Below are 20192 nucleotides of genomic sequence, written 5' to 3'. Positions count from 1 at the left end.
TAACTGTATCATTTTTAACAAGTGGATCCATCAGTGTTAAAGATAATGAACGTTTCCATGATTCACTGGGAACTGTCTTAATTATATTTTCCAGGTTAATTTTAATAATTATGTGGCAAAATATTGGTCTCCTCTGGACACAACACAGAAAGGTAAACAATGTAAAAAATCACCGTGTCCCATGCTCTTTCTTGCTTATGTATGCTAATTTGAAGTGACCATTTCAAGATTAATTTAGTTGTATTATTACCAGTGAGTTGAAATAGTACTTTAACTGATGAAACATTGTAAAGTGTGTTAAACTTAATTTTATTTAGTTAACTTATAACTGTTGCATAGCTGATCAAGCTGATTTCCATTTATATGCCACATGTGTTTGTTTTCCTTTCATTCCATTATAACATTTAAAAAATCTTCAAGTTATTAAAAATGAAAGATAAAGACTAAACTTCAAGGATGGATTGAACCTCTTGGAAATCTTTCTAAATTTAGTTATGTGCAAGGAAAAACACAATTATTCAGGGAAAAGACAGAAATGATATATAAGCCAATAACTTATGAAAACCTTTCAACTGATGTGATATATGCAGCAGAAAAGTTTTAAAATATAAACAGTTTGATGCTAAACACATTTGAAATCTGAAATGGTTGGGGAAGATCATTCACTTCAATATATTTGAAAATTTTCCCTTGAGACTTTGTGTTTGACCCATGGATTAGTTAGAAGTGTGTTGTTTAGTTTCCAAGTGTTTGAAGATTTTCCTGTTATTTTTCTGTTGATTTTTAGTTTGATTCCATTGTGGTTGGAGAACCCATGCTGTATGATTTCAATTTTTAAAAATTGGTTGAAGTTTATATTATGGACTTGTTTAAATGGTCTGTCTTGTATATGTTCTCTGAGCATTTGAAAAGGATGTGTATTCTGGAGTTCTTGGGTGGGTGTTCTATAAATATGTTGGTTGATGGTATTGAGTTTTCTGTACTCTCGCTGATTTTCTGCCTAGTTGTTCTGTCAGTTGAGATAGGGTTGAGAGAGGGTGTTTAAGTCTCCAACTTTAATTGTGGATCTATTTCTCCTTTCAGTTCTATCAGGTTTTGCTTCACATATTTTTCAACTCTGTTGTTTGGTGTGTACATATTTAGGCTTTCTATGTCTTCTTTTATCATTATATAATGTCCTGCTATATCTCCAATGTCATTTTCTTTGCATAATATATTTTTCTATTTTTTTATTTTCAATCTGCCTGTATCATTATATATATTTTCTAATTAATTAATTAATTAATTTTTGGCTGCATTGGGTCTTCATTGCTGCGCATGGGTTTTCTCTAGTTGCGGCAAGTGGGGGCTACTCTTTGTTGTGGTGTGTGGGCTTCTCACTGCAGTGGCTTCTCTTGTTGCAGAGCATGGGCTCTAGGTGAGCAGGCTTTAGTAGTTGTGGCTCATGGGCTCTAGAGCGCAGGTTCAATAGTTGTGGTTCACGGGCTTAGTTGCTCCACAGCCTGTGGGATCTTCCCAGACCAGGGCTCGACGCTGTGTCCCCTGCACTGGCAGGAGGATTCTTAACCACTGTGCCACCAGGGAAGCCCCTGTATCATTATATTTGAAGTGAAGTTTCCTATAGACAGCATATGGTTGGTCATTTTTAAAAACCCATTCTGCCCACCTCTGTTTTAATTGGTGTGTTCAGACCACTTACATTTAATATAATTACTGATATGTTAAAGCTTAAGTCTGCCATTTTATTTTTTATTTGTCTATCTTTTCTTTCTCCATTTTCTTTTTCCTGTCTTCTTGTGGGTTATTAGAATGTTTTTTTGAATTCTACTTTGATTTCTCTATAGTGGGTTTTAGTGTATCACTTTGTATAGCTTTTATAGTGGTTGGCCCACACATAACTTATCACAGTTTACTGGTTGTCATTTTACCAGTTCAAGAGAAGGGTTGAAAACCTTCCTCCCTTTACTCTCCCCCATTTATAATTGTCTTAAATATTTCCTCTACATACATTTTGAACTATATCAGACAGTATTATAATTTTGGATTCAACCGTGAAACATAATTTAGAAAACTAAATTCTAAAAAGGAGAAGGAAAGTCTATTGTGTTTACCCATATTTTTGTTTACTGTGTTCTTCCTTCTGTCCTGATGTTCCAAGATTCCTTTTTTTATTGATTCCTTTCTGTTTGGAGAACTCCCTTTAGCCTTTTTTTTTTTTTTTTTTTTTTTTTTTTAGGGTAAGCCTACTGGCAACCAATTTCTTCCAGGAGGATATTTTCACTGGACATAGAATTCTGGGTTAATTTTTCTTTTCTTTCACCACTTGGAAAATACACTATTTTCTTCTGACATCCATGGTTTCTGATGAGAAATCTACTCTCATTCAGATAGTTATTGCCCTATGGGTAATGTGTCATTTCTTTCTTGCTGCTTTTAAGATCTTTTCCTTCTTTTTAGTTTTCAGAAATTTGACTGTGTCTTTTGGTATAAATTTTTTATTTGTTTGTTTATCTTGCTTTGGATTTGTTTGACTTCTTGAATCTCTGGGTCTCTATCTTTTGCCACATTTGGAAAGTCTTCTCCTCTCCTTCTGGAATTCCAGTGACACAAATATTAGATCTCTTGGTATTGTCCAACAGGTCCCTGAGGCTCTGTTAGTTTTTACACTCTGTTTTCTCTCTTTTGCTCAAATTGGGTACATAATTGCTATTGTTCTATCTTCTAGTTCCCTGACTCTTTGTCTTCCTGTTGTTGAGCTCATCCGCTGTTTCTCATTTCAATGATTGTATTTTTAATTTGTAAAAATTCCATTGGTATTCCTTTATATTTCTTTATTTCCTTGCTGCCACTTTACATTTCTTTTCTGAGAATATTTTTTCTTTTGTTTCAAGCATGTTTATAATTGCTCATTGAGGCATTTTTCAGTCCACTTAAAAATCATTCTCAGATATTTCCAACATCTCTTTCATCTTGGTGTTGGCATCTTTTAATAGTCTATTTTATTCACTTCGATATCTTTCTAGTTGTTGTTATGACCCAGGTAGTACCTTCCTAGATGTGCCTGTACCCAAAAGGAACTCTTGCTCAAGTGCATGAGGAGATGTATTCAAGAATGCTTATAGCGGTATTATTATGGTAACAAAACTCTTGGAGCAACCCAAAAGTCAATCAACATTAAAATGAATTTAAAGGTGAAGGTGTATTTATATAGTGGAATACTGTAGAGTGGTGTAAATGAATGAACTGCATTAACATGGATGAATTCAATACCATAATGATTGAAAAAAGCAAGCCCACAGATGATCCATACTACATGAATCCATTTATATAAATTTCAAAGACAGACAAAAATCAAACAATGTATTATTTAGCTATATATGCATATCTGATATAATTACAAAGAATAACAAGTAATTAATTAAAAATTCAGGATAGTGGTTGATTATAATGAGGGTGGAAGATGTTATCATGGAGGCACACAGGGATTTCCAAGGTCTTGGTATTGTTCTAATTCTTAAGCTGGGTGATGAACATTTTATTATTTTTATTTTAAACTGCACATATACATTGTATACACTTTTTGGAATGTTTAATAGATTTCAAAATAGAAAAAAATAAAAACAAAAAAGTAATGTCTTTAGGGTCAGGCTGCCTGGACTCAAATCCTGATTCCACCACTTACTAGCTAGGTAGCCTTGGGCAAGTTACTTTAATTCTGTATGTCCAGTTTGTTCATCTCTAAAATTGGCATACCAATTGTACCATTATTTTGAGGATTAAATGAGATATGTGTAAAGAATTTAGAAAACAGTAAGGTGTATAGAAATTGTATAATAGTAATAATAATAATACATTGTATGTAACATATAATTTTAATAATTATTAGTTTCCCTCCAAACCTTCCTTCAAAAACATTAAGGCTTTTTTTTTTTTTTTTTTTTTTTTTTTTGCGGTACACAGGCCTCTCACTGTTGTGGCCTCTCCCATTGCAGAGCACAGGCTCCGGACGCGCAGGCTCAGCGGCCGTGGCTCACGGGCCCAGCCGCTCAGCGGCATGTGGGATCTTCCCAGACCGGGGCACGAACCTGCGTCCCCTGCATCGGCAGGCGGACTCTCAACCACTGCGCCACCAGGGAAGCCCAAGGCTCATTTCTAAAGAAATAAAAGAAAATTTTTTGGAGAACACTAGGATATTTATTCCTGACACTTGCCGGGCCACATCCTGAAAAGAGTTCTTTGCCCATTCATCACAATGCCCCTTAAAGTAAAGTCTGATATTTTATAAACCTGGCTCTGCACTACCTCACATGGAGCACCATGTCAAAATTTCCACTCAGGACAGAAACTTGGGTGCAGACCACCTTATCACACAAAAGCAGAGAAGACTTGGGACTTCCCTGGTAGTCCAGTGGTTAACACTTCACCTTCCAATGCAGGGGATGCAGGTTTGATCCCTGGTCAGGGAGCTAAGAACCCACATGCCTCACAGCCGAGAAACCAAAACATAAAACAGAAGCAATACTGTAACAAATTCAATAAAGAACTTAAAAATGGTCCACATCAAAAAAAATCTTGAATAAAAACAAAGCAGAGAAGAGAAAACAGCAATTGCTACACACCAGCTACTCAGTTTCTTTTTCTTACATATGAACAGATAATCTATCACCAGACATATGAAAACCACAAATGACACAGAAACACAAAAAGAGAAATGCAACCTCCAGGAAACAGATCATTCAGGAAATAAAGTGAACTTTGAAAATCCCAAGTGCTACTATGGAAAAGACACAATCAGATAATAAGAAAACTCTTCGGGATTTAAATATGCCACTAAAATTAAAAATTCAAAAAAAAATCAATAAAAATACTCAAAATAAAATGAGGGACTAACTCTAAGTTAGGATATAGAGGAAAAACCAAAGATGTAAAAGAGAAATATAAGAAAGATAGAGAAACAATTTAACATGTTTAATATCCAACAAGTACAAGTCTCAGACAAACATAACAAGCTAAAGTTAGGAATACAATTATTAAGGAAATAATACTAGAGATGAAAAAATCCCAGATATGAAAAGGCATGAATCGTTAGAATGTATAAAACATTGAATGACATAAGTAACATGTAAGACATTTATGAAGTGGAAGTGAAAACTAAATGCATTTTCAGATATGCAGAGACAGAGAAAGTTTATTTTTGTGCACTCTCTCTTAAGAAGCCACTAGAGGATATACTGTAGCAAAGAGAAGGAATTAAAAAAAAAAAAAGAAGAAGGAAAGAAGGAGACTTTCTTGAACCCTACCGCAATCACCTAACATAAGCCCAAATCCTCTAACTCCTTTGTAGGGCACTGTTACTTAGTTGACCCATGGTTCCCCATGGTGTGCAGTCTCCCTCATTATAAGTCAGTAAACCCACCTTTACTGACTATAATGTTCTGATATAATGTGTTCCTGGTGATCTTTACCTGCAGGGCATTCATAATTTATATGGTCATTAAAAGTAAAATTTTAACATTGCTTTTCAGGTTTTAAAACATCTATAGACAAACAAGGAATTCTTAGCTACAGTTGTAGAATGAGTCATTAACCCTAACTATATAAAAGTAAAAGCGCATTTTTGAGAGGTTTGAAAGTATAAGGGAAAAACAAGTAACAGGAAAAATAAGAATTCTATTAGTTTCTTTCATCCAAGAAAATCAAAAGAAACTATTGTTAGTGGAACAATAAATGGAGCTTTCAGTTTGAGCAGAGAAGTAACAGAAAATAGTGAGACAGCTATATGTGAAGGATGTATGAGAGAAATTTTAAGTACCAGATACCAAACAACAATAGCATGAAATTAATTGTTTAAAGTTTACGAAAAAGTTACAAACATATTCTTTAGTGATAAGAAAGTGTTTAAAAAGTTAGAAAATGAAGGTTTAAAAGTGCTTTCCAAAGGGATAAAATGAAAAACAGATAATACCAGGTGTTGGCAGGAATGCTGAGGAACTGGTATATCCAGACACTGCTGAAAGCAATGTAAACTGGGACAACCACTTTGGAAAACGATTTGGAAATATCTACTAAAAGTGGATATGCACTTAACTAAATGAGTAGTAATTCCACCCTTAGGTATATACCCAACAGAAATGCATATACATGTTTGTTGAAGGACATGTAAGAGAATGTTTATAGCAGCATTATTCAAACAGCCAAACGTTGCACCAACCCCAATATCCACATACAGTAAGATGGGTTATAAATTGTGACATATTCATACAGTGGAATACTATACAGCAACAAGAATGAAGAACTAAAATTAAAAGCAGTATCACGGATAAATGTCATAAACATATTGTTGAGAAGCCAGATGCAAAACAGTTCACACTCTACTATTCCATTTATATAAATTCAAAACAGGCAAAACTGAACTATAGTATTGGAAGTTGAGATATTTGTTATACTTGAGCTGGTAGTGATTTTAAGGGGTAATTTGTGTGGCACCTGGGATGCTAATAATGTTTCGTTTCTTCAAGATGCTGATACCAAGTATGTTCACTTTCTGAAAATACAGTGAGCTGTGTTAAGGATTTTTCACTTTTCTGTATGTATGTTATAATTGAAATAAAATATTCATTTAAAGAATTATTTGCCAGTAGGATGAGAGCTAGGAAAGAAGTGTAAATAGAAGTGTTGGTTTTCATCATGTTTTCTCACGTATTATATTTGTTATATGAATGTATTCCTTTGCAAACAAAATGAATATTTAAACATTTTAAATTTTTGCTATTTAGCATCAAATAACTTAGAGCGTGATGAAACAGAATGAATATAGAGAAAACAATATTTTATTAAGACAGTTCATTGCAACAAGTACCAACGGAAGGAGCAAAAATTTCAGGAAAATCAACAGCATGCAAGGATTTGGAATGGCACACTATAAATAAATGCAATGACAACAGAATTTAGTTTTCAAAAATTGGACAAGGGAAAGTTAACTGGACTAATTCATTACAAAAAGGAAATCAAGGCTATATCGGAAGATGGAATTTTTCTCCATGACGCCCTCAAATTCGGTATCTGGGGAAATTAGAGATAAATGACAAATACCTTGCATCATGATGAGATCCCTAACTGAATCCAGAGCTATTCCTGAAGTTGGCGTTTTCCTCTATTTCTTCACCAGCGCCCTGGGTCGGGAGGTTGGGGAGAATCGGCTTCAAGAATTTGAACTCATTTAACCCGGAGCCTCCCGTCAGACACACCTCGTACTGGTAGCTCTGGGACAGGGTCCCCGTGCCGCTGACGTCCACCAGGTGGCCCGGAAAGTGGCCCTCGGGCACCGAGCAGCGACCCACCGAGGCCGCCCTGCCCCTCCAACACAGCCGCACCGCGACGAACACCAGCACCGAGAAGACGAAGAGCGACGACACCGACGCCAAGGCGACCACTAAGTAGACGGTGAGCGGGGCGGCCGGGGCCGCGTCCGCCGCTTCCGCTTCAGGGGCCGGCAGGTAGGGCTGCGAGAAGCCGTCCACCAGCAGCACGTGCAGCGTGACGCTGGCCGAGAGCGGCGGCTCGCCGTTGTCCTTGACCAGCACCAGCAGCCTGTGCTTGGCCGCGTCGCGCTCGTTCAGCAGCCGGGCCGTGCGCACCTCGCCGTTGTGCGCCCACACGCCGAAGAGGCCGGGCTCCGTGGCCTTGAGCAGCTGGTATGACAGCCAGGCGTTCTGGCCCGAGTCGCCGTCCACCGCCACCACCTTGGTCACCAGGTAGCCCGCCTCGGCCGCCCTGGGCACCAGCTCGGTGCAGGGCGCCGAGGCGTTCTGCAGCGGGTACAGCACGAAGGGCGCGTTGTCGTTGTCGTCCACCACGAGCACGCGCACGAGCGCCTGGCTGCTGAGCGCGGGCGAGCCGCGGTCGGCGGCGCCCACGCGGAACTCGAACGCCCGCAGGGCCTCGTAGTCCAGGGACCTCAGGGCGAACAGGTGGCCGTTGTCCGGGTTGATGGACACCAGGGAGGCCAGGGGCACGTGCGCGTCGAGGGGCGGCAGCAGCGAGTAAGTGACCTGGGCGTTGGCGCCCGCGTCTCTGTCTGTGGCGCGGACGCTGCCGATGTGCAGGGCGGGGCTGTTGTTCTCGCGGACGGACAGGGTGTAGGAGGTCTGGGTGAAGGCGGGGGCGTTGTCGTTGACGTCGGACACCAGCACGGTTATGTTGTGCTGGGTTTTCAGTCTCGGTGTCCCCATATCTGTGACGGTGATGGTGACGTTGTATTCCGCTCTGCTCTCTCTGTCCAGTGGCCTCTCTGTCACTAGAGTGTAAAAGTTTTTGAATGTGGGTTTCAAAAGAAAGGGGAGATCATTCTGGATGGAGCAAACCATCCTACCGTTGTCCCCGGAATCTGGATCAGAAACACTGAAAACGGCCACCACAGTCTCTGGGGAGTTTTCTGGGGTAGAGCTGGTGAGCGTCGACATGGTCAGTTCGGGGACGTTGTCGTTCACATCCACCACCTCTATAACTACAGTGCATTTTCCTGAAAGGCCCCCGCCATCTGTGGCTGCAATCTCCACGTTATAATATCGAGTTGCCTCGAAATCCAATGCCCTTTTCAGACGAATTTCTCCTGTTATTTCGTCTATTACAAATGGTTGAGTAGCTTCATCACCTTGGAATAGAGCGTAGGCTACATTCCCATTCGTTCCTGCATCTAAATCTCGGGCGGAGACAGCGACAACTAAGGAGTTTAGGGGGCTGTTCTCCGGAATCTGTACCTCATAGACCGACTGTAAAAACTCAGGGGCGTTGTCATTGATGTCCACGACTTCAATGCGGACTGCAGTGGTCCCGGACCTGGGCGGAGCCCCACTATCCAGCGCCGTGAGGGTTAAAATGAGCTCAGGCCCTTCCTCCCGATCCAGCGGTTTGTCCAGCACCAGCTCTGGGTATTTTCTGCCGTCTCCGCGATTATGAGTGACAACATGAAAATGGGAGTTGGGGCTGATTGTGTAATTCTGAATAGTGTTGCTACCTATGTCAGAGTCCTGAGCTATTTTCAAAGGAAACACAGTCCCTGTCTGGACGTTTTCTGGGATTTTTAGGAGCATTTCCCTCTCGAGGAACTCTGGGGAATGGTCATTTATATCTGTGAGCTGCAGATCAGCTTGAAAAAACTGCACCGGGTTTTCCAGTAATAGTTGGAAATGCAGTATGCAGGGATCTGTCGCCCCACACAGCACCTCCCGGTCTAGTTTTTCATATAGAAGCAAATTCCCGGTCGTTACATCCAGCTGCAAGAGCTGTTTATTTCCTTTGTAATGGATTCGCGCGCCCCGAGTGGCCAGTTCCCCCACCCTGAGCCCCAGGTCTTTTGCCAGGGTGGCCACAAAAGACCCACTTTCAGTTTCTTCTGGCATGGAATACCTAACTGCTTCAGAGCCAGCCTCCCACAAAAGCAATAATATAGCAAGAAAGATAACTTGCCTTTTCTGTAGCGTTTTTGCTGGTGCAGTCTCCATTGTTCAGACCCGGTTCAAGAACTTGCAGTTTCTTCAATTCCGTATGCAATCAACCCAGATGATTTGGTTAAATAAACTCGAATTAGATCTTTCTGACTGACCTGCAGTAGAACGATGCCCTTCTCTGGAGATCTCTGCCTCTAGATCTTATGTAAAATGCTTCCTTCTTTTAGAAAGCATTCAGAGTTCTGATTCCCAGCTTAATGGCTTCCCGGGTATCCACAGAGCCATTCATTCCTACTCCTAGCCTGCAGCACCACCAGGCGTCCTTATTTACTATTGCATATAGTATTTGCCGTCTCTTTCCAAGTTAGAAAGTCACAGAAGTGTTCCCAGTTGTATCTCCACTTCTCAGTTATTGTAAGTTCTAAATAAACATGTGCTAAGTTAACTTCCAGCGAAAGAATACTATTCAGAACAAACTAAAACACTAGTATTCCTCATAAAATATCTTTTGAGTACTTGAAGAAACTTTCTTTTGTGTGATTCTTATTTGATTATATTCACGAAATAAGCAATAATGGATGTTTACAAAAGTTTACACTATTAAAGTTATTTTTATTTTAAAATATTACATATTAGAAAAGGGCATAAATCATGAGTGTACAACTCAAAAAATTTTCAGGAAGTAAACACACTCATAAGCAAAACCTAAATTAAAATTAAAATGTTACAAAAACCCTAGAAGCCCCCTCCTCTCATTGCCCCCTCCCCCCAAAGGTAAGCACTCTCCTGATTTCTATTATCATAGAGCATTTGAACTTTTATACAAATGGAGTTATAGAAATATAACTATGATTTCTATGATAATAGAAATATAGATATAACATAGAAATATATATATAGAGAGATATATATAGATATATATAGAGAGATATATATATAGATATAACATAGAAATAGATATAACTATGATTTCTATGATAATAGAAATCTCCTGATTTCTATTATCATAGAGCATTTGAACTTTTATACAAATGGAGTTATAGAGTGTTATGTTTGTCTTCTTTCACTCAACATTACCTTTGTAAAATTCATCTGTTACATATTGTTCTAATTTATTTTATTCTCATTGCTTTATGGTATTCTATTGTATGACTATACCACCATTTGTTTTTTTATTCTCCAGTTGATGGACACTGGGGTTTTTCAGTTTGGGAATATTTTGAGTAGTGCTGCTATGAACACTCTTGTATATGTCTTTTGGTGTCTATGTGTGCATTTATATTTACTATATTCCTAGGAGTTAGACTGTTGTGCCTTAAGATGTGCACATATATATATCTTTAATAGATATTGCAAAACAGTTTTCAACTGTGTTTTTACCAAAACCAGCAGAGTGAGAGTTCCAGTTGCTCCATATGCTTGTCAACATTTGATAATATCTTTTAATTTTAACCTTTCTGATGAGTGTGTAATGATGTCATATTGTAATTTTAATTAGCATTTCCCTGATGATTAATTAAATTGAGCACATTTTCCACGTTTATTTTTATTAGTGTATATTCTTGTGAAGTACATAAGTTTTTTGTCTATTTTTCTATTTAGGGTATTTGTCTTTTTTTCTTATTAATCTTTAGAAGTTCCTTATATATTCTGGGTATAAGTACTTTTTTAGAAGTATGTATTGCAAATATTCTCTCCCATTCTATGGCATGCATTTTAACTCTCTTGTGGTATCTTTGAAGAACAAAACTTCTTAACTTTTACTCTAATTTTTCAATATTTTTTATTTATGGTTAGAACTTTTTGTGTTTTCTTTAAATCTTTGCATACACTAAAGTGAAGAAAATATTGTTGTATGGTGCTTTTGAAAAATTAATTACTTTACTTTTCACATTTAGAGCTATAATCCTCCTGAAATTATTTTTTCATGTTAATGAGGTTAGGGTCAAATTATTTTTTTTTCATATAAATATCCAAATGACTGCACCATCTATTGAAAAGAAGTTCCATTCCCAATTGTTTCTGACGTGCCATTTTTTTCATAAATCAGGGGTCCATACTTCTGTTCAAGAGCCTTTTTTTCCCATTTTTCTCTTTGTTTATCCCACAATACAATATTATCTTAATTACTGTACTTCATAATAGGTTTTAGTATCTGATTGCTAAGTCCTCCAGTTTTTTTTTTTTTCTTTAAGACTGCTTTGGTTATTATTGTCCCTTTGTATTTCCATATAAACTTTACCTTTCTCTTTTTTTAAAGATTTTTTTTTGATGTGGACTATTTTTTTTAAGTCTTTATTGAATTTGTTACAGTATTACTTCTGATTCATGTTTTGGATTTTTGGCCACAAGGCATGTGGGATCTTAGCTCCCCGATCAGGGACTGAACCCACATCCCCTGCATTGGAAGGCGAAGTCTTAACCACTGGATGACCAGGGAAGTCCCCATATAAACTTTAGATTCAGCTTGTCAGCTTCCACAAAGAAATCTGAAGTTTTGTTTAGGATTTTATTGCATCTGTAGGTTGAGAAGAACTGACATATTCCCAATATTGAGTCTTCCAACTATTGAACATTATATATTCCTCTGTTTATTCAGATATTTAACTTTTCTCAATAATATTTTATATTTTTCAGTGTAGAAGTCTTATGCATATTGTTATGTTTGTTTCTAGATATTTGATGTTTCTGAAACTATTGTAAATGATGCTTGAAATTTTTAATTTTCTGGGTTTTGTTGCTGTATAGAAATACAATTATTATTTGCATGTAGACCTTATATCCAGTGGCATTACTTACTTCATTTATTAATCCTAATAGTCTACAGATTCTTTATGACTTTTAATGTATACAATCATGTCATTTTTAAAAAAGACTTATTTCTTCTCTTCCAATCATTGTGTCTTTTATTTTTTCTTTGCTTTATTCCACTGGTTAGAACCTATAGTAAAACACTGAAGTGAAATAGTAAAGGCAAGCATTCTTGTCTCATTATTGATCCCTGAGGGAAAGTTTTAAATAATTTACCATTAAGGATAATGTTTACTGTAGGTTTTAAAATACTTTCTGAAAGTTCCCTTCTGTTTTCAGTTTGCTAACAATTTTACCATGAGTGTGTGCTCACTAGTGACTTTTTTCTGTATCCATTGACGTAATCATATGATGTTACTCCTTTACCTATTAATGTAATGTAGTATATTGATTGGATTTGCATTCCTAAAATAACACAGTTTTCTCATAATTTATTATTTCTCTTTTATATATTTCTGAATTTTATTTACTGATATTTTGTTTAGAATGTTTCCATCTGTGTTTGTAAAAGAGATTGGTCTCTAGTTTTCCTTCCTTATGATGTCCTATTCAGGTTTGGATGTCATAATCCATTGAAGTCATGCTGGTACCCAGATAATCTGGGAAATATTTCCTGTTTATCTGTCTTCTAAAAGATTTTGTATAAATTGGTGTTAGTTGTTCCATGAGTATTTAGAAGAATTCACTAGTGTGAACTGAAGTGGCAAGGTTTTTAATCACAAGTTTAATTTACTTAAGATATGACTAATCAGATTTCTTCTTGTTTCAGTATATTGTGTTTTTAAAAGATGTTTTCCATTTTACATAAATTACCAAATTTATTGGCATACAGTTGTTCATAACATCCTCTTTTATTTTTTAATGTCTGTAGGATTGGTAGTGATGTTCCTTTTTCATTCCTGATATTTATGATCGATGTTTTCTTTCTTTTTAACATTAGTCTTATGAAGAGTTTTTTTTTTTTTTGTCGGGGGTGGGGAGTTACGCGGGCCTCTCACCGTTGTGGCCTCTCCCATTGCGGAGCACAGGCTCCGGACGCGCAGGCTCAGCGGCCATGGCTCACGGGCCCAGCCGCTCCGCGGCATGTGGGATCTTCCCAGACCGGGGCACGAACCGGCGTCCCCTGCATTGGCAGGCGGACTCTCAACCACTGCGCCACCAGGGAAGCCCCTTATGACGAGTTTTTAATAAGAGTTATTAATTATTACATGGAACCAACTTTAAGTCTTGTTAATCTTCTTGGTTGCATATTTGTCAGCTTTGTATTTATTTATGTTTATATATATATATGTATTATTTTCTTCCTTCTACATTGGTATTTGATTTGTTCTTTTTCTAGCTTCTTCAGATGAAAGCTTAGATTATTGATTTTTAACCTTTCTTTTCTAACCTGTGCATTTAAAATTTTAAAATTTCCCTGTAAAATCTGTTTTGATATATCAGATCTTAACTTTTACCCAGTTCAAAATATATGTAAATTTCTTCTGTGATTTCTTCTTTGACTGATGGATTATATTATTTAATTTTGAAGCATTTGGGTATTTCTTTTAAATTTTTATTTCTGCCTTAATTTCATTGTCAGAGAGCATATTGAGTGATTTCAATTCTTTAAAAAAAATTAGAGACTTGCCTTATGACCCAGAATATGGATAATTTTGATATATGCATGTGCATATAAAAAGAATGTGTACTCTCCAGTGTACTATGTATGTCAGTTTATTCAGATATAATTATTGTGTTGTTCAGATTTTTAATATTAGGTGTGTCTTCTTATTCTATCAGGGGTTGAGAGAGTTGTAATACATCCTCTTCCTATGACTGGATTTATCTATTTCTTATTTATGTTCTTTCAGTTTAACTTTCTATATTTTGTAATTATGGGGATATATTCAGTCTTAGAATTGACATACTTCTGGTATATTTACCTCCTTATCATTATGAAATATCTCTCTTTATCTCTAGTAATGCATCTTTCCTTAAAGTCTCCTTTGTCTTATGTGCGTATATCTATACTTGGTTTATTTTGGTTAGTGTTTGTGTCATGTATCTTTTTCTATTTTTAAATTTTCAAACTTTCTGTCATAACACACACACAGAGACACACACAGTTATGTGACAGCATATAGTTGAATTTTTCTTAAACCTAATCGGACAATATTGGTTGTTTAATTGGATTATTTAATCCAATTGCAATTAATGTAATATTTGATATCTATCCACTTATATATACCATCTAAATTTTTGCTATTTGTCCCTAAAGTTTTTTCTTCTTTTTAATTATTTAGATATTTATTTTTTTCCTTCGATTAATTTTAAAATTATTCTCCTTGTGATTATCTTAGAGATTACAACATCCATCTTTGATCTACAAGAGTCTAATACAAATTATTTAATTTTACTACTCCCATGATAATGCTTAGAACCTTAAAATTCCTTAACTCTGTTTATAGCACCTGCCTTTTACATTATTATTGTCATGAATTAAAATTTTATGTATATTTTAAATCCTTTAAGAAACTATTATTTTTGCCTTTAATAATCAGTAGCAATTTATAGTTACCCTTATTCTTGTTCTTCATTTCTTCCTGCAAATCTGTGATTCCTTCAGGACTGTTTTCCTTCTGCCTAATGAATTCCACAAAAAGTATTTCTTTTAGTGCAGATGCGACTGTGATTAATTCTTGCAGTTTTTGTTTGTTTGAAAGCTTCATTTTTGAAAGATATATTTTCTGGTGATAGAATTCTAGTCTGGTAGTTATTTTTTTTTCAGGACTCTGAAGACATCATTCCTTTGTCTTTTGGCTGCTTGATAGTCAGCTCTCCATTTTATTGTTGTTCCTTTCAAAGCAATATGTCATCTTCATGTGATTGCTTTTAAGATTTTCTCTTTGACTTTAGTCTTTAGCAGCCTTCCTGTGATATTCCTAGCTGTGCTTTGTTTTTCATTTAACATCTTTATTGGCGTATAATTGCTTTACAATGTTATGTTAGTTTCTGCTGTATAACAAAGTGAATCAGCTACATGTATACATATATCCCCATATCCCCTCCCTCTTGCATTTCCCTCCCACTCTCCCTATCCCACCCTCTAGGTGGTCACAAAGCACTGAGCTGATCTCCCTGTGCTTTGCAGCTGCTTCCCACTGTTTTACATTTGGTAGTGTATATATGTCAATACTACTCTCTAGCTTCATCCCAGCTTACCCTTACTCCTCCCCGTGTCCTTAAGTCCATTCTGTACATCTGTGTCTTTATTCCTGTCCTGCCCCTACGTTCATCAGAGCCTTTTTTTTCCTCTTAGATTCCATATATATGTGTTAGCATACGGTATTTGTTTTTCTCTTTCTGACTTACTTCACTCTGTATGACAGACTCTAGGTCCATCCACCTCACTACAAATAACTCAATTTCGTTTCTTTTTATGGCTGAGTAATATTCCATTCTATATATGTGCCACATCTTCTTTATCCATTCATCTGTTGACGGACACTTAGGTAGCTTCCATGTCCTGGCTATTGTAAATACTGCGGCAATGAACATTGTGGTACATGACTCTTTTTTTAAAATAAATTTATTTATGTATTTATTTATTTTTGGCTGTGTTGGATCTTCTTTGCTGCACACGGGCTTTCTTAAGTTGTGGCGAGCAGGGGCTACTCTTCACTGCGGCGCACAGGCTTCTCACTGCGGTGGCCTCTGTTGTCGCAGAGCATGGGCTCTAGCTGCGCGGGCATCAGTAGTTGTGGCACGCAGGCTTCAGCAGTTGTGGCACATGGGCTCAGCCGCTCCGGGGCATGTGGGATCTTCCTGGACCAGGGCTTGAACCTGTGACCCCTGCATTGGCAGGCAGATTCTTAATCACTGTGCCACCAGGGAAACCCATGACTCTTTTTGAATTATGGTTTTCTCAGGGTGTATGTCCAGTAGTGGGATTGCTGGGTCATATGGTAGTTCTATTTTTAAGGAACCTCCATACCGTTCTCCACAGTGGCTGTATCAATTTACATTCTCACCAACAGTGCAAGAGGGTTCCCTTTTATCCACACCCTCTCCAGCATTTATTGTTTGTAGATTTTTTGATGATGGCTATTCTGACTGGTGTGAGGTGATACCTCATTGTAGTTTTGATTTGCATTTCTCTAATGATTAGTGATTTGAGCATCTTTTCATGTGTATGTTGGCAATCTGTATATCTTCTTTGGAGAAATGTCTGTTTAGGTCTTCTGCCCAATTTTGGATTGGGTTGTTTGTTTTTTTCATATTGAGCTGCATGAGCTTCTTGTATATTTTAGAGATAAATCCTTTGTGAGTTGCTTCCTTGGCAAATATTTTCTCCTATTCTGAGGGTTGTCTTTTCATCTTGTTTATGTTTTCCTTTGCTGTGCAAAAGTTTTTAAGTTTCATTAGGTCCCATTTGTTTATTTTTGTTTTTATTTCCATTTCTCTAGGAGGTGAGTCAAAAAGGATCTTGCTATGATTTATGTCATAGAGTGCTCTGCCTATGTTTTGCTCTAAGAGTTTGATAGTGTCTGGCCTTACATTTAGGTCTTTAATCCATTTTGAGTTTATTTTTCTGTATGGTGTTAGGGAGTGTTCTAATTTCAGACTTTTACATGTAGCTGTCCAGTTTTCCCAGCACCACTTACTGAAGAGGCTGTCTTTTCTCCATTTATATTCTTGCCTCCTTTATCAAAAATAAGGTGACCATATTTGTGTGGGTTTATCTCTGGGCTTTCTGTCCTGTTCCATTGATCTATAATTCTGTTTTTGTGCCAGTACCATGCTGTCTTGATTACTGTAGCTTTGTAGTATAATCTGAAGTCTGGTAGCCTGATTCCTCCAGCTCCATTTTTCTTTCTCAGGATTGCTTTGGCTATTCGGTGTCTTTTGTGTTTCCATGCAAATTGTGAAATTTTTGGTTCTAGTTCTGTGAAAAATGCCAGTGGTAGTTTGATAGGGATTGCATTGAATCTGTAGATTGCTTTGGGTAGTATAGTCATTTTCACAATGTTGATTCTTCCAATCCAAGAACATGGTATATCTCTCCACCTGTTTGTATCATCTTTAATTTCTTTCATCAGTGTCTTATATTTTTCTGCATATAGGTCTTTTGTCTCCTTAGGTAGGTTTATTCCTAGGTATTTTATTCTTTTCGTTGCAATGGTAAATGGAAGGAAACAATAGCAAATATCAGTAAAACTAAAAGCTGGTTCTTTGTGAAAATAAACAAACTTTATAAACCATTAGCCAGACTCATCAAGAAAAAAAGGGAGAAGACTCAAATCAACAGAATTAGAAATGAAAAAGGAGAAGTAACAACTGACACTGCAGAAATACAAAGGATCGTGAGAGATTACTACAAGCAACTATATGCCAATAAACTGGACAACCTGGAAGAAATGGACAAATTCTTAGAAAAGCACAACCCTCTGAGACTAAACCAGGAAGAAATAGAAAATGTAAACAGACCAATCACAACCACTGAAATTGAGACTGTGATTAAAAATCTTCCAACAAACAAAAGCCCAGGACCAGATGGATTCACAGGCGAATTTTATCAAACACTTAGAGAAGAGCTAACACCTATCCTTCTCAAACTCTTCCAAAATATAGCAGAGGGAGGAACACTCCCAAACTCATTCTACGAGGCCACTATCATCCTGATACCAAAACCAGACAAAGATGTCACAAAAAAAAGAAAACTACTTGCCAATATCACTGATGAACATAGGTGCAAAAATCCTAAATAAAATACTAGCAAACAGAATCCAGCAGCACATTAAAAGGATCATATACTATGATCAAGTGGGTTTATCCCAGGAATGCAAGGATTCTTCAATATATGCAAATCAATCAATGTGATACACCATATTAAGAAATTGAAGGATGAAAACCATATGATCATCTCAAAGATAGAGAAAAAGCTTTCAACAAAATTCAACACCCATTTATGATAAAAACTCTCCAGAAAGTAGGCATAGAGGGAACTTATTTCAACATAATAAAGGTCATATATGACAAACCCACAACCAACATCGTTCTCAATGGTGAAAAACTGAAACCATTTCCTCTAAGATCAGGAACAAGACAAGGTTGCCCACTCTCACCACTATTACTCAACATAGTTTTGGAAGTTTTAGACACAGCAATCAGAGAAGAAAAGAATAAAAGGAATCCAAATCAGAAAAGAAGAAGTAAAACTGTCACTGTTTGCAGATGACATGATACTATACATAGAGAATCCTAAAGATGCTACCAGAAAACTACTAGAGCTAATGAATGAATTTGGTAAAGTAGCAGGATACAAAACTAATGCACAGAAATCTCTTGCATTCCTATACACTAATGATGAAAATCTGAAAGAGAAATTAAGGAAACACTCCCATCTACCATTGTTTTTTATTCTCCTAATTGGGTTTCATTGAGCATCTTGAGCGGTACATTTTGTTCACCATTTTTGGAAAATTCTTGGTCATTATTTCTTTAAACATTGCTTATTCCCCATTCCTAGTCCTTCTAGGATTACAATCATATGTGTGTTGGAGTTTTTCATTATGTTCCACATGTCACTAAATATTCTTGTCTGTATTTTTAATTATTTCATTCCTCAGTGTTTCTATTTGGATATTTAATATTGGCCTGTCTTGCATTCACTAATCCTATAATCCTTTACAACTACTATGCCATTACACAATCTAATATTTTAAAATTTCAGTTATATTCTTCAGTCCCAAAATTAATTTCCATTTTATTCCATTCTCTTGTGAAATTCTGTTCTACCTATTTTCTGTATTCCTTATTTTAACATATCAGTCATACTTATTTTAACATCACTGTCAGTAAATTCTAGTATGTATTTTATCTGTAGGTCTTCTGTATTGTCTATTTTTCCTCTAGGTTTTATTCATGTCAACCAGCCTTTTTGTATGTGTGCCTCATAATTTTTTATTGAATGCTGAAGATAAATGTAAAAAGCTGTCCAGGATCCAGATGATATTATTTTCTTCCAGAAAGAGTTCACCTTTTCCTCTGTTAGCTTGATAGAGTCATGTCTAATCAAAGTGCCTTAATTCAAACAAGCACTGTGCTTAGTCAAGGTTCTTTGCAGTCCTGAAAAGCACCTGACCCTTCAGAATTTTCAGTTCAGAACTCAGTGTATTCTCCACAGCCTTTCCCATGGCAGATCACAAACTCTAATTTTCATGCATTAAGACTATTAAAACTTCACTCTGCTTTTCTGAAATTTTCCTTCAAGTTTTTAGTCTTCTTCCCTGGAATGTCCCAGAATTTGACAAGCATCATGAGGGGGAAAACTGGCCTTCAGCTTGAATCTTCCAGTTTGCCAAAGGCTATTGAAGTTACGCCATCCCTGGCAGAAGCCTTTTGTCTGTTCTTTGAGTTTGCAGATTTCCTTAGGGCAAATTGACTGTAGGAGTCAGTTCAGAACTCCAAGGATTTTCCTTTTCAGGAATCTTAGCCCCTTCAGTTCTTTTTATATCATCTGCTCTCTGTTGCTTGAAACTGGTAATTTCTGAATTTAAAACAGGTTTTATTGTTGTTTTCTGCTGTTAGATAATCCATCTAACCGGGAAACAGAATTCCACCAAATATGTGCATAACTTATAATTTAAGACTATTTAAAATCTATATTTTGTAATTTCTGGTAGTAAGAAATAGAGGGTCTTAAAGTGATGTGGGTTATATTGCCTTCAGTAGAATTTCTGTGTCTAAAACAGCATGTGTTAAACTCACTATATGCTATGCCTAAAAACAACAACAAAGGAATTGTAAAAAATGCACATATAATAGAAGCACTTGAGAAACTATGATTGAAATGGGTATTATTATCCATATATTTGGCCTTCGTTCTCTATTTTTGTTTTGCAAAAGTAGAACTGGCCTGTTTTTCTTAAGGTATTCATTTTGTGGAAG

The 20192-nt window shown here is 36.7% G+C and overlaps 2 protein-coding genes across 3 annotated transcripts in view; both read right to left on the bottom strand.

Moving 5' to 3' along the window:
* LOC115850793 (protocadherin beta-6-like) overlaps window positions 1–20192 on the bottom strand; it is a 36975-nt gene that overhangs the window by 14661 nt on the left and 2122 nt on the right. The window lies entirely within an intron of this gene.
* Window positions 3910–9748, bottom strand: PCDHB5 (protocadherin beta 5). Its single transcript, XM_030841091.2, has one exon. It carries the CDS (start codon window positions 9501–9503, stop codon window positions 7113–7115), a length of 2391 nt encoding a protein of 796 aa, XP_030696951.2. The 5' UTR covers window positions 9504–9748; the 3' UTR covers window positions 3910–7112.

The sequence above is a fragment of the Globicephala melas genome, chromosome 3, assembly GCF_963455315.2.
Source record: "Globicephala melas chromosome 3, mGloMel1.2, whole genome shotgun sequence".
In the NCBI taxonomy this organism is placed as follows: Eukaryota; Metazoa; Chordata; class Mammalia; order Artiodactyla; family Delphinidae; genus Globicephala; species Globicephala melas.
Note: the sequence above shows the minus strand (reverse complement) of the source record. Positions and strands in the feature narration are given on the sequence as shown.

Coding starts and splice junctions, on each gene's coding strand:
- PCDHB5 (XM_030841091.2), bottom strand. CDS start 9,503: ATGGAGACTGCACCAGCAAAAACGCTACAGAAAAGGCAAGTTATCTTT.